At 40.9% G+C, this 15,349-nt stretch overlaps 1 protein-coding gene across 47 annotated transcripts in view; it reads right to left on the reverse strand.

The window, feature by feature from the left end:
• Positions 1 to 2,990: 2,990 nt before the first annotated feature.
• Positions 2,991 to 15,349, reverse strand: part of RIMS2 (regulating synaptic membrane exocytosis 2) — a 586,269-nt gene continuing 573,910 nt past the window's right edge. For all 47 annotated transcript variants that reach the window (XM_032858499.1, XM_032858498.1, XM_032858497.1 and 44 more), the window contains 5 exons: positions 12,154 to 12,295; positions 8,392 to 8,504; positions 7,960 to 8,061; positions 6,342 to 6,481; positions 2,991 to 5,925 (listed from right to left, as the gene is read on the reverse strand). In XM_032858499.1, coding sequence (XP_032714390.1) covers positions 5,707 to 5,925; positions 6,342 to 6,481; positions 7,960 to 8,061; positions 8,392 to 8,504; positions 12,154 to 12,295 — 716 coding nt within the window. In that variant the 3' untranslated portion in view covers positions 2,991 to 5,706. The remainder of the gene's footprint in view (positions 5,926 to 6,341; positions 6,482 to 7,959; positions 8,062 to 8,391; positions 8,505 to 12,153; positions 12,296 to 15,349) is intronic.

Raw genomic sequence — 15,349 nt, forward strand, 5'->3', positions numbered from 1 at the left:
CAGCAAGACCCTGGATATAAGTCTTATCATTAAAAGTAGCCTCCAAGTGTTTATTTCTGTTCCCATTTTGTCCCTGGGGCTCATTCGCATTCACACAATCACCTGGCTCACTCCAGCCAGGTGTGAGAAAACGGACCACATTCTAGACAGTTGGAAAACAGACCAAATCTCCTTAAGGACTAAGTTGTTCAGGGGCCTTTTCTTTCCCAGTCTCCTTCTTTCCCATGCTCTTCGTTCCCTCTTTATCCTCCCAACTCCCATTTCCTCTTTGGTATCATGAAAAATGAGTGATAGTGTTTGAGGCACAGCTTTGAATGAAAAGTAACAGTATTTACACCTGAGAACCGAAATGTGATTTACTATGACCATAGAAAAGATAGAAGACAGAAAAGATGTCCCTATTGGTATCCAGAGATTGAGGACCCGTCCACTTGGAAGAGAAATGATTCCTGGATATTTGAAGAGCTTGTCTCTTAGATCATTTTAAGACCCGAGACTAGGTTATACCCTAGTCTCACTTTTTCTGAGAAAGGCTGAAGAACTAGAGTTTTGATTTTGTGAGTTTGGGATTATTTCTCTAAGTCTTCAGGCACCAAGTTTGTACCTAGAGACCAGATTATCAACTTTGAGTGCTCAGCACTGGTCAGAAGTCAGAATATTCAGGATGAGTCAGCCACTGTCCTGTTCCCCCTTACCACCAAAACATTGTTTTGTTTTTTGATTTTTGTTTTGTCTGTCAGCACACAAAGTTCTTGGCTATAATAAGTCAAGAATGAACTAGACAACACATACGCTTTCTTACAATTTCCAAAATTTCTCCATCAAGAGCTTGAAATTTGCTAAGAAAGATTTAGGATTATCTAACACACAATTTCTTGCTGTCGTGCTGTTCATCACTCCCAGATACCGCTCAAGTCATCAGCATCAGGGTTTGGGTATGTCAGTATATCACCAGTTCCCCGTGTAGTCTGTAGGGGTTCTCCATTGTCTTTGCCTGGACACCTAGAAAGTCTGTTGTCCTCAGCATCCCACCAGCCGGACTAATGACAAAAGGGGAGCCCAGACTCTGAAGGTGAGAAGCAGAGGAGAGCCTGACCAATTTCTTGCCTTGGAAACGATCAGAGAAGGTGCATGATAAGGAGCTCAGGGCTCTGTCTCTCAGGATTCTGAGGTCACCCTGCTCCCATGTCATGTGATCTCTCAGGACCTGGGACTTCCACTGCCATCACTGACTTTCCAGGACAGAGAGACAGCCCAAGTGCAGTGAACTCTCCCAGGGTATTTTTAAGGTCCCATCTTTTGGATGATTGCCCAACCCTGTCTGCTAAGTGCTCCCTTCTGAGGAGGCCCTGAGCTGACTTGCTGAGATTTCTTCCTGGGGTCTTTCTTTTATGGAGCCCTGATGATAGATTGGCTGAACCCACCAGGGGCACGTTCTTCTTCAGGGAAGATCAGATGTGGTCTGCAGGGAGCCCAGCACAGCTACCTTCCAATCCAGCATGGCCCTGAGTGTCCAGAGAAAATAACGTGTCTCCTTAGGAAGACTTGTGCCTTCGATGAGACAGACCAGCAAAGAACGAACTGGTTTTTAAGACCTCCTAATTAATTGTTTATGCTCATAATAGGTAACAGTCTCGGTGCCATGTGTTCTCTATACGGTATTTTGTTTAATCCCTGTGACAACCCAACGTACTGGGTAGCTTTACTATCCCGTCTTTCAGCTGTGGGTAGTGAGACTCAGAATATAAATGACGTTGTCAAAGGAGAACGGAAGTAAGTGGCAGAGTCAGGAACCAGTCCTTAGAGTCTAATTTAAAAGGAAAAAAAAAAAAAACCAAACTGCTTTGTGATGTAGAAGTCAGTCGCTTACACTCTTGGGAGTCAGCCAGTATGGGCAGACAGCTTCGGTAAGGTTTTTGACCATTCCTCTGTCCGCCCCTGCAAGAGTGACCCCCACATCCTTTACTGCTGCTTGTGGTGCCTCGACTGGGTGCACTTTCCTGGGAAAGTGAAGGTGTTGGCCTCAACAGCAGTCTTGTTGCTGGGGTTCAGTCAGGAAGAGCTTTAGAGGAGCTCCGTCCTGAGCTAGGGGTTGCAGGGAGGGACCAGCGTGGATCGTTTTTGAGGAGGTAGAAGGGCTTTTCAGGAGAGGGCATAGAAGAAAGGCAAGGGGGTGGTTATAACAGGAGTTAGAATAGAAGAATGGAATGGAATAATGAAAAGTAATCTGGGATAGGCATGGAGGACTGAGCTGAAATGGAGTCCTTGGACAGAAGAAATGGTGATTTCCAAGAACAGAGAGAGAACTAGGTTTGGATTTGTAATAACTAAGCTTCCTTTTAAATTTGCAGCCAGGGAGGACTTCCATCAGAACTCTGCTGGGGTTTTTTCTTCCAGTTTGAGGAACTGCCTTAGGAGATGGAGAAACCTGCTCACCCGGAGCCACAGGAGAGAAGCTGGAATCTGGACAGGTTGTTTCCCCTAATGTTAGCACAGGTGTCTCCCCAGCGCAGAAAGCGCCCCCCACCCCCACAAAACTGAACTGACACAGTGGCGGAAAACCCACTGTCACTCCTGTCACCTTCGCCCAGGAAATGGCAGCATCTGCGTGAGGTTCTCTAGGACTCTGCTCTCCGTGGAGGGGGGGACACTGATTCAGAAATCTCACTCAGTTCGCTCTGAGACTCTGTGAGCTGCTGAGTCACTTAACAGAAAGCACCTCAATCCAGAACACCAATCTGTCTCTACCCCACACAGAATAACCACCTTTTTGAAAAGCAGCAACTTCTATTGGTGTAGTTCGAGATCCTTTGGCACTCTGAAAACACGCTCTACCGAGGGCTGTTTGCTAAGACCAGCGGCTGCTTCTGTCATGGAGAAGTAAGAAAAGATGATTTTGTTGTATTGAAACAACGCGTGTGTTCGGGGAAAGCGGCAGCAGGCTTGGGATGGGGAGAAGAGAAGTCAGAGAAAGCCATGCATACAACGTCTGTAAAGAAAATGTTTTATTTAAAGTGTTAAATACCATCACCAGAATGAATGTGATTTACATTAGTTGGTGTTCGTTACAGGACTAATCTGCCCCTTTTTTTTTTTTTCCAACTGGAATTCCCTTTACTTTTAAAACATACTATGTACAGGGCAGCAATGGTCACTGGAGTAGTGCTATTTACACGACTAAACCACAAGTCGAGGTGCAGACATGTGAAAATTAAAAAAAAAATACACCCACTTTTTAAATAAATACTGCATAATGACAAGTATGTACAAATATTCCATACAGTCATGTCCTTCTTATTAAAATTAGAAATAATTTTTATAGGAATATGCACAAAAAATTATGTGACTGCATCTTCGTATCAGGAAAATGGTAAACGTTTATTCTAAGGGAGAGTATAGACACTACAGGTCTATTAAATTAATTGCTGCTGGTACACAAGTGTCTAAATTATTTCCATAGAGTTTTTATTCGTTCTTTTGACAACTTTACCTGGGGCCATCGTAGATCACATAAGGTCAAGACACAGTCTCGGTGTATTTCATATTGCACCACATAAAGAGAAGGCATTTTTAGTGATACTACTCATTTTAACTTTTGCACCATATCAAGCATGATGGTTTTCAATGGTCAGCATGGAATTTAAAAAGGAAAAAAAAAAAAAAAAAAGAAAAAGAAAGAAAGAAGAAAGCAATATTTGTGCATGGCCTTAAGTGGTATGTATGTGGATTTCAAAAGTTTCTGCAAGAAATTAAAATCAACCTGTAGGAATGTGTTATCAAAGTGTATGTAAAGAAACAGAAAGTATGGGTGGCTTTATTATATTAACCAGTGACTTTTCCTCTCAAGAGGGGAACTTAAGAGAAACTTGACCTTGCAGCACCACCCAATGGTAATGACTGTCTGTAAAACCAAAGGCAGGGGTTTGACCTTGAGGGACTTGGGGTGTAGACTTTTGGTGATGGCATCAAAGAACTATTAATAGGCAGACTGACTTTCTTTGAGTCACCTAAAAATTGGAGCTTTAAAATTATTTGTTGCATTATTTATGTTTACTATATTTCTTTAGAAATATAATTTGTGAAAAATTGTATTTTACTACAGAAAAATGAATTAATAAACAGCCCTGTGTTTCAGGCTCCAAATTTTTAGCAGTGTTTTTCTATTCACATAGTAAATGGAAATTGGCTAAAGAAATTGCTTTAATTAATTAAAAATTAAAAAACAAAACCTAAGACCTTCTAGAAATAATACTTTAACCCCTGTATGAATAATGCTGGTGCTAAAAACAAATTTATTAGACATTACAATGGGCACATGATTTTAGGGTTTTCCTGTAAACTGAACTTTGAAGGTGAAAAGAAAAGTACCATGCACTGTACAATAAATTGCAAAAGTTCAAATATCTTCTTTATCAAATACATGCTGACTTACTTGAATGTACTCCCAAGTCATGTTGCAAAATCCTTTTCAACATGCTTGAAATAAAGAAAGCTCTTAGTTTTTGGTGTTTTTTTTTTTCTCTTGAGAAATTCATAAATTCAGAAGCATCTACAGCTCTGAATCAAACATGGGGCATAAGGAGTATCAGGTCAAAAACTTGTAATCTTTTAGTATAATATTCACTCTGGTAGGGAGAAAGAAAATGAAAGATTAAAAGAGAAGAGAGGAAAAGTGAGACAGAGAAGAGGAAGAAAGATGTGAACAATTTGCACATATTGAACTTTATAAGATTTGTATATTTAACATGGAAATAAATTGAATATAGTATGCTTATTTGTCACATAAAGAGAATTTTAAGTATCTTCTAGAAAGTATTCTCATTTGTAATGTCTGCCAAAACACAGACTATGATTAAAGAATAAACATGGTGTGTCTTTGTACCACCCTGTTGCATTCTCTTCCCCCTTTAAAACCATGCAATAGTGAAATTTATTTTTAAAAATAATATAAATTGTTGAAAATGGCTGATTTTTATTCTTTTTTTTTTGCAAGTTGCAGCCCCAAGAAAATAATTTAAGTATTCAGCTAATCTGTGTCCATGCAAAAAAAAGTTTCTTTAATTTCATTCAGTACAGTGGAGCCACAGAATTTTGTTTTTCAGAGTCCAACACATCGTGGCATTAGGGAATGGCGTGCCTGCTGGAGCTCTGAAGTTGGCCACGGCTTACATTGGACGGGCTGCTCCTGGTCCCTGTGCAGAGGAGGGTGGATGTCTGTCCCGGACCACTTCTTTGGTCTCCCGCTTTTCACCTGATGCTCCCGAGGACTTCACTCCTTGACTCGTAACATGGCTTCATGACTGTATAGCTCCATCTCTGTGGCATAATAGGGCTTTGGGGTCAGAGAAATGAAGAAAAAGGAACGATAAAAATAGAAAGGTGCCATTGAAAAGGGCTTTTGTTGCATGAAACTGACTGATTCTTTGAGATTAATCCATGGCTTCAGATTGGACCCAAACTCAAGTGTTCTTGAACTCCAAGCCTGATAGTTCTTCATAACTCTGCTCTTTGACCTGAGGACCATCTTTAGGGCACAATGTGTGCAACTTCCTCTGAGAACACAGGATCGCTTTGTATCCCTAGAAACAGGCTCAGAAGACACAACATTAAGCATGCAGTGTTACCAGGGTTTGCGACCTGTGGGTTGTTTTTTTGTTTTTTTGTTTTTTTGTAACGCTGGTTGCTATGACAACAGTTTTACAGCTGCTATGAACGAGAGTAAGAAGGTCCGGTTGAACTTTCCAGAGAGGATTGGGAAGCTCTTCTTGTCAGAGGGGCCAAGGTTGGATCTACTAGGGAGGAAGGGGGGAAAAGTTTGAACCATCCAATCACCATATTGGATAGCTCCAGTTCATCTAAAAGTATCTGGGCCACTCCCATAAAGGATTTGTGATCCATGCGACCATAATCTCCCCAGACAATGATCTGTTGGCAAAAGAAAAAGGAGAGTGAGGTCAGCATCGTTATGCACATGGAAACTTACAAAATAAAATACATTTGGTCAACATGCTATCATCAAACATCAAATTCCACAATCGTGTTTTAATCGCTGGGATAGTGGTCTTGAACTACTAGAATCTAAAGGCACATGAGGAAAAGTGTACTGGACTGTTCACATCCTAAGGAGTCTGGGGAAACTGGAGTTTGTGTCTGATGGGGGCTGGCAAGTCTCTAGCTCACTGGAAAGGAAACCACAGCGTCCACGGCTTGATAACATGGGTCACTGCATTGCCATTTCCCAAGAATTCCAGCTGAGAGCAATGGAAGGGAATGCGGTAAGACATGTGGGTCTAAGGTCTGAGTCCATTTCCTATATAAGGGAGAAATCATTCAGTAAATACCTGTAAAACCTTCCCCTGGGGACTTTCTTCGAAAGATAATAGCTGTTGGTAAAGGGGTTCCAGTGTTTTTCTCGCCACCTTTGTTTTCTTTTTGGCTATGCAGACTCCGTTATCCAACAGATACACCTTCACATATGGTGCTTGGGAAAGAACACACAGAGGGGAGGGTTAAGTGACAAGGCGCCGTTACGGAACGCCCAACTTGCAGATGACATCTGCAACGGCCTAGTTTTAGGCCAAAAGAACTAGCAATCAAAAGTCAACCGTCTTTCCACATGATGTCAAAATCATTAGCTAAATACTAAGTCCCTATCAGCCACTGAAGAAGTTTAGGCAACTTTAACCCAGAGGCTACTCTGAGTTGATTACTACTTCACCATCAAATGGTTTTATAGATTTAAACAATGCATTAAATAAGGTGAAACGCTTCCAGTCCCTAACAATGTTCAAGAGAGAAGTCTTAGTTAGTCTTTCATTTGTCAGTACTTAAACCTAAGTAAACACGCTTGAGATGACATCTTTTCATAAATAAACTATAACATAAATAATATAATCTCTATAATAAATACTTACATAATATAATTATATAATATAAATAATAAATATAATTTTTTTCTAAATAACAGTCATTTACTAATCAAAAGGGTTTATTTGTTGATGGTGGCATGGGTACAAGGCGGGGGGCTTTGATGTAATACGTTCACATAAGCTGGGAAGAGGCAGCTAATTATGAATTGTTTGGCTTGAAATGTACTTGACTCTCCATAAAAGCATTTTCATGCATGTACAAATTATGGTATTCTTTATGGCACAGTGGGCTAACTAGCTCCAAGACCTTTGTAAATACAATTGACTTAACCACCCTGCAAGGTTGTACACATTATCATTTAGAATTTCTGCAAGGACAGGGAAGTTACAAAATTTAAAACTATTCTTCAGTCACTGGAGGTGCCGGGGTGAGAACCGAATTTCAGAATCCTCACTAATTGTTCCACATATCGGATCTCATGTTCTATACATCACTGTACAGTGGGCCTGTGTCATTTTCCATGGTTCCGGGCACCTTAGATTATGACATTACAGTAGGACATGTGTGACATCGTTATACAAAATGCTAATGATGCCTCTCTTTCCTTGCACATTACAGGAAGTAAAAGTCTAATTAGAATGTCCTAGATACAAAAGCTTATGCTGCTTTGGAAACCTATATCTATCTTTATTCTATTTAAAAAAAAAAAATCTATCTTTATTCTAATGCAGAGCTCTAAGAATTCCCAAGGAGAATTTTGAAGCTCCAGATAAAGTAAAGAAGAACACAAAATACCAGCTAATAAGAAAAAGAAATTCTTATGTACATGTTTATTTTGCAGTGGTTCCTACTACATACATACCTACTTAAATTAGGTTAACTTGAATTATTTAACTTAAATTATCCTTACCAGACCACCCTCACTGCATCCTCACTTGGGATAACTACACAAACTACTATAGGTAACAGACTCACTGATTAGTATCTTTAATGATTCAAAAACTAAGTTTTCAGCATCTAATAAAAAACAAAGCCTCTGAATTGAAAAGTGGGCATTGCAAATCATAGAAGAATCCCTTCTGTTCTTACCTGGCAGTGTCTTGGAACCTGGTTTTACAACAAGGCCACGAGCCCGAATGATTTCCACCTCCAACTGTCCCTTTTTGTCCATCATTCCTACCTGAATGTCACCTAAAGGTGCGTGAGGAAGAAACAGACAAACCTTAGTGTACAAACGCAGTAAGAAGCAGGCTTGTGCCAAAGACCTTCGTTTTATACCACTTCCTCATTTCCTGTATATTTTCATAAATTTAAATATATTTAAAATTCTATCAATGATCTTTTACTTTAACAAGCATATCAATTAACTTAGGGGAAAAAATGGGTTCAAATTCTTTTATTGGTACAATAAAAACACTTATTCCTGCGGACAATACTGTTAAAGATCCCATGAAATGAGAGAATGTAATTTTCAATAATCTAAAGGAGGAACAATGAAATCAGATGACAAAAAATTCTTACCCATTGCAGGTGTAGCCAGAGTCTGGCGCCCCACTAGCTGGGCAGGGCCAAGGCCATCCAGGAAATCGCTGAACTGGCTATCGGAGGCCAGGCGGACACCAGGGAAAATCAGACTAAAAGCAAAATAACACATGGGATTAAACCTTCAACCCGTTTACTCTCAGGCAGCTCAGGTTTCCCTCTTGCCCCTACTTGGGGGCAGGAACAGTTGCCACCACGGTTTTGTCGCTTGTATTAATGGACCCCAATCACTGTGTTCCACCACCCGTGGCTCACCCTTTCTCATTCCCTAGCAGCCCATGTATGTCACCAGAAGCACCTGTCACACCAGACTGCAGGCTGCTGTGTACGAGTCTTTCTCCTCCTTGTCTGGAGGGCCTGGGCTATGATTTCTATCAGTAGCACTCGCTACCTACTGAGCCCTAACTCCATGATTAGGCATTCACAGATTTAATCATTTTAGCTCCACTGGGAGATAGATTCTATTATCCTGTTTTACAAATGAAGAAACTCTTCTAGATCATTCCCATCAGTACACAAAACCTGCTGTTATTCTTCCACCCTAAAAAACAACAACAACAACAAAAAACTTCTACCTTAAAAAAAAAATCCCTTTCCTAATTCCCCTTCCTACTCTAGCTCCCACCCCATTTCTCTACTCAAAGCTCCTTGAAAGAGTTTACTCTATGGGCTGTCTTCAGTTTCTTTTTTCTTGTTTTCCCTTAAAACTCTGTATTCAGTTTTTCCTTGCTCTCTTGCTTGCTTGATTTTTCTCCACGCACCAAGGTCACCAGAGGGCAAATGGGTAACGCAACTGTTCATACTCAGCACTTGTCTGATTTAACACATTAGTATCAGCTGACACAATGGAGCCCTCCCTCTCCACTGAAACACTTCGTTCACTTTGGTTCCCAGACCCTCTGGTTCCCTGATTTTCCTCTTTGGCCACTCTACCTCAGTCTCCCCTACTGATTCTACCATTAAGCATTGAGAGCCCAATACTTTGACTTCTTATTTTTCCTGCACGCCCCAGTCTCCTTGGTAATCTGAAGCAGTTTCACGGTTTCAAAGGCTATCTACACTGACATGGCCTAGATTGCCATCTCCGGCTTGGACCACAGACCTGCTATTAGTATTAGATCTGCTTTGCCTACCTGTCTGCTTGGATTTCTAACAGGCAACTGATACTCAGTTTGTCCCAAACTGACTCCCAACCTCGAAACAAACGAAAAGCCAAAGTCTGTTCCTCTCAAGGGATTCTCATCTTAAATGGCAACTTCATTCTTTCAACTGTCCAGCCTTGGGGTAGCCTTTCCTCTTTGTCAGGGACTGAACCTTGTCCCCCCACCAATGCATATGTTGAAACCTTAATCCCCAGTATGACCAGTACTTGGACATAGGGCCTTTAAAGAGTTAATTATGGTTAAATGAGCTCGTAAGGGTGGGGCCCTACTCTAGTCTAACCTAATCTGATGGTTTCCTTTTAAGAAGAACAAGAGATTTCAGGGGTTTGCTTGCACCGGAGAAACACCATGTGAGCACACACTGAGAGGAGGCCATCTGCAAGCCAAGGAGAGACTCCCCAGGAAAAACCAAGCTGGGTAACACCTTGATTTTGGACTTCTAGTCTCCAGAACTATGAGAAAATAAATTTCTGTTGTTTAAGCTACCCAATCTTCGGTATTTTGTTAGGGCAGCCCTAGCAAATGGATACACCCCCTTTCTCTCCTTACTCACATCAGATGTACCAATAAATCTTATAGGCTCTACTGTAAAAATGCATCTAGAATGTGACCTCGCATTATAATGCTGTCACTGTGGTCCCAGCCTTTATCTTCTGTCTGAGTGGCCAGTCCTCTGGATGTTCCCTCTGTGGCCAAATTTACTTTCCACCCCCGCAGCAATCAGAACAGGCTGTTAAAATTCAAGTCAGGGAACATTAGGACTCTGCTCAAATCCTCCACTGGTTTCTCGTCCCTCTCAGAGGAAAAGCAAAGTCCTCACACTGTTATTACAAAGTCGATGCAAGCTGTCCACTCCTTGCCCCCCATGTTAATTTCTACTCCGGCCCTTTGTGCACAGTGTTACCTTCCCCACCGCTGATGGCAGGCAAACTGCTTCCTCCAGGTCTCAGAATGGGTTCGGGCTGGAATGTTCTTCCCTCGAATGTCCACATTCTTCAAATCTTTGCCCAAATACATTTTTTTCCCTGTCCCTACATGACACCCACCCCTGCCCTCTGTCATCTCTATTCCTTTCTTTTTCTCTTTAGCACTCACACTACCTAATCTACTATATATTTTATGAATTTTCCTTATATATATGTATTAACAACTTTTCTTATTTATTGTCCATCTTATCTATTAGACCATAAGTTTGGTGAGGGTAGGGTTTTTTGTTTGTTTGTTTCTATTTTGTTCACTGATATAACTCCAGCCCCTAGAACCATGTCTGGAATATTGTAAGCACTTAATAAATACTTGTTAAGCAAAATCAATTAATTAAAATGAAACTAAGAAAAGTTAAATAATTGCCCAAGTTTCTACAGTACCAAAAAAAAAAAAAAGAGAGGAGAACTTAAGCCTATATGATTTTAAAAAGCTGATCGTCTTAACCACTAACTGATTTGGGCCCCCTTGTATGACTTATATACCAACTCAGCACAGTGCTTAGAACACTGGAAGGTGTGAAAATATTTGTTGAATGAATACGCACATTCAACCCATTTCTCCCATAAGATATAAACATCTGGGTCACCAGGGGCCATAGCCGGGACATTTTTGTATCCCTAACAGCATCTACCATAGCATTCTGCAACGAGGAAAGCTCAGTGCCCATTCATTTTTTAATTGCTTCTCCATCCCTTTTAAAACTTCCTTGATGAATGTCAAATCTGTTTCTTCCCCCAACCTAAATCCCCAAATACATAGTTAATCCAAGCATTTAAACTGGTATCCCACACAATCTTACTGATAAATGTATGGAAACCATACACCTCTCCCGTATTTATATAGTCATGCTAGACAAACGTTCCTCTTTGCCTCACATCTGACCACATCTTTGTTGTCTAAACGTCTGATGCTTCCACGCTGACAACAGAGTGAGGTCAGTAAACCCCACTCTTCTCGATTATCCTCCTCTGTGCACCATCTATAGATCTGTGGTTGCTGATTATTGTCAATTTGTCGGTGACGGGGCTACATTATCTCGACAAATGCTCTGAAAATGCCCGGGCTACAGCTGATTCAAGGAAAAGCTACTGCTAAGTACATAAAAGAAGGGCTCACTACCTTCCTTTGTGGCATTACGTCTATCTGAACTGCCTGCTACTTCCAGGAATGAAGTATGTGTCAGGTATTCTAGAATTTTTAGGGATCCCTCTTAAGAGCCAAGATTAGAGCAGTTAGCATTGTTCACGTGGTATGGCTGGAGAGCTTACTCTTTTCCGGGTGTCTCTATATTACTTGAAACCAGGCAAACTTTTACGTGCATGTATTGTGACAGTCACATTTCAGCGTCTTGCTGTTAAAGCAAAACACTTTATCCTCAAACCTATTTCCCTTGATAGGAAAAGCCAGCTAGGTCCCACTTCTCCGGGGTAGGCGAGCAAAAGTTCTCTTCACAGCACATCAGCCAGTGGAAATGAAAATGGCGCTCTCAAGAGCGTGAGTTCGCTTCTGGGAAAGCACAGAGCGAGAGAGAGGAAGGAGCCGGTGCTGGTAAGGCACGGAGGAGACGCGCACCACGGCTGGCCTCACTCACTTTCCTTCTGAGCTATAGCTGTTCATGCTGCCGTCGGTCGATTCTCGGCTTGCTTGCCGAGTCATCCAGTTCCTCATCTCCACAGCCAGGCCCGTTTCCGTGCTCCTCTGGACAGTGCTCCGTAGCTTTTTACCTCCTGCCTCTGCACAGACGGAAAACAAGAGGCATGATAGCTTTTGTCATCACCATCTGGTAAGGAAACATACTCAGCCAACGTGGGGAAGGTCCTCAGATGGAAAGAACTGCAGAAAGGCAAAGTGGTCTTACTCAGGAGACACACCGAAAAGGTATTTCCCACAATGTCTTGTTGTGTGGGATGAAAATATTCTTAAAAAATCTTCAAGAAGCACAAAGTACCATTGTTTTTTGTGTTTTTTTTTCCATTTAAAGCAGTGTTCGGGTTGGTTACAAAAGGAACAAAAAGGTTCAAACTAAAGGAAAATAACATAAACTTTGTTTTCACTGTAATATTTAAATATGTTAATTTATGCCTGTCTTTTTTTTTCCTTTCTTTTGATCATAATGAAATGATTAGGCCTTGACTCTGTTTCCAAAGAACAGGTGATGAGTAAACCTCAATTCTAGCCTTAACTCTCACACAAAAACCTGATATTGGAGGGTGATCGATATTAGAAGACAAAGAAAGCCATACAAGGGAGATAACCTGTCTGATATAGTTTTATTTCTGTTGGTAACTTTCAGAGAGACTGTCAAAGGGAATGCAAAAACCAAGCAATGCCATGTGAGAAGAGCTTTCTAACTTGGGATCACAAGTAGTCATGTCCTTAAGGAGGATCAATAGTTTGAATATGAGATTTACTTACGGGATCCAATGAGAAGACCAAACGGGAAACTGAGTCAGAGACCACAGATGTGACAGAGTGTAAGAAGCACAAGTGATTTGGACAGGTCAGGGAGGAAGGAGCTTGACAGAGGGAGTGGGATTTTACCTGGGTTTGAGAAATGGGTACACTGGACCTGAGAGGCAAGAAGGTAAGTGTTTGGGGCCAAGGGAAGGGCCTAGACAAAGGCACGAAGGCAGGAAAAACCATGTGCTGCTGAGGGATGATGGAAGTAACCAGATAAAGAGTAATGGTGGGGGAGTGTCAGACAAGAACCTGAGTCCCCAACACAAAGGGCCTTGCATGTCAGAATGTGGAGCAGAGAGACCGCTGAAGCTGGAGGGATAGGGGACAGTCCAAACTATTTGTCTTATTTACTTCTTGTCGGACCTAAATATGTTATCTACATTGACCACGCATACCATTAGCTTTTGGGGTTGTGGTAAGCTCTTTTAAGGCCTGATACTAATAATTTCACTTTAGATCAATAAACATTTCCTGATATTGACCTTGACTTCTTGAAATTCCTCCTGCAACAACGTATAATATTTGCTCACCCTTTTGAAACACTGCTTTAAATTTCATCTATTTTCTACTTCTAATCTCCATGTCCATCGAAATGCTCTAAAGTTTATATCAAATATAAGTTATGACTGATCTACTGCTCAGTTCCATAATATGAGGCTGATATTTTAGAAAATTGATAGTAGACATGTTGTACTGATATGAACTGTAAGAGAATCTAAAGCATCTGTGATTGATGAGGGAAGGCTCTTCTTTACCAAGAAATATTAGTTATATTTAGTATATAATTAATACATGTAATAAGTGTCAAAGGAATGATAAAAATTTAAAATGACCAATTTGCAACCTTCAATGGAATAAATGGTTCAGATAAGGCACATCCATGGATGCTAACAGCATTAGATGAAAGGATATGCACATGAGTCCCCCCCCAAAAAACAACAACAACAAAAAAGCCCCATTCCACAATTTAGTTTTGTTTGTTAAAGGTAAAAACAGACTTCAACTCTGGGAGACCAACCAGCTATCACCATCTTAATCAAGTGATCAAACTTAGTAGCACTGATAGTGGGACAATCACAGGTATCTCCTGATAGAAAATACACAGTATCACTGATCAAGTCAGTCCAGACAAAAATATACAAACTGTTTCTAATTAGGTCTTTGGAACCAACTTCTAGTTTTCTAAAAACCAGAGGACTGAGTAAACGATAAATCTCTCTCTCTTTCTCTCTCTCTCTCTCTCTCTCACACACACACACACACACACACACACAGTTAACAAACACACAACATGGGGTTTTGTTCAAGAGAATTGGTTTAGTCTCTTTAAAAAGTTAATATCATGAAAACAAACAAATAAACTAACAAGGTAGGGGAATCGGTCCAGATTTTAAAATATCACAGAGACGTAACCATTAAATTCTATTGAGTATACTTTGGCTTCTTTTGGGGGAAAAAACAAAACAAGAAACCCTAAAAGCAAAACACTCTAAAAGCAATTTTAGGACAAAGAAGGAAAATCTGAACATGGACTGGATATTAGGATAAGAAAATTGTTAATTTTCCTACATAGATAGTGGCATGTATTATAAAATATACCCTTATCATTAGAGATCCATGATGAAGAACTTAGACCTGAAATGTTATAGTGTCTGCAACTTCCTTTCAAACAGTAGAGCAGAAAACACACATATACAGAAAAAAGAGAAAACATTTTTAGAAGAAGGATGGGGATGAAGAGACGCTTGTACTCAAAAATTTAACATTCATGATTATTTCACGGTGCTCTCCCAACGGCCACATCCAAAAGTCATACAGTTCTGTTCCGTTGTGCACCAGAATCATGGAAGGTACCAGGCTGCTGTGAGGAGCCTGCCCAAGGGCTAGGTCCTGGGCTCTCCACGTGGCTGTACCGTTCTCTTCCCATGAAGAATGCCGGTGCGGAAAATCACCTCCAAGTGAGCTGTACCACTGCGGGAGCTGAAAAATGAGGAATGAGGAGATCTCCAGGAGTCATAGGACCTTCAAAGGAAACGAGATTCCTAAAAGTGTCAGGACATAACATCTGACTCCACCACAGCAAGAATCATATGAAAACCTGCTGTTCCAGGGTGATGAGAACCAGCTACCATTTGTCAAAGAGTAACAAACAATACAACGAACGTGTCATCCTTGGGTTTAGAGACCCCCTTTTACCTGCATTCTCTTCAGAACTCCAACAATCCCTGTTTACAGATACAGCCTCCACGGGCCCTGGCAGCTTATACAGAAAGTGACACAGCTGAAGTTGATACACAGTTCCCTGATCCAAATTCTCCACTATTCGC

The sequence above is a fragment of the Lontra canadensis genome, unplaced genomic scaffold (genome assembly GCF_010015895.1).
Source record: "Lontra canadensis isolate GAN:19392208 unplaced genomic scaffold, GSC_riverotter_1.0 scaffold15, whole genome shotgun sequence".
NCBI lineage: Eukaryota > Metazoa > Chordata > Mammalia > Carnivora > Mustelidae > Lontra > Lontra canadensis.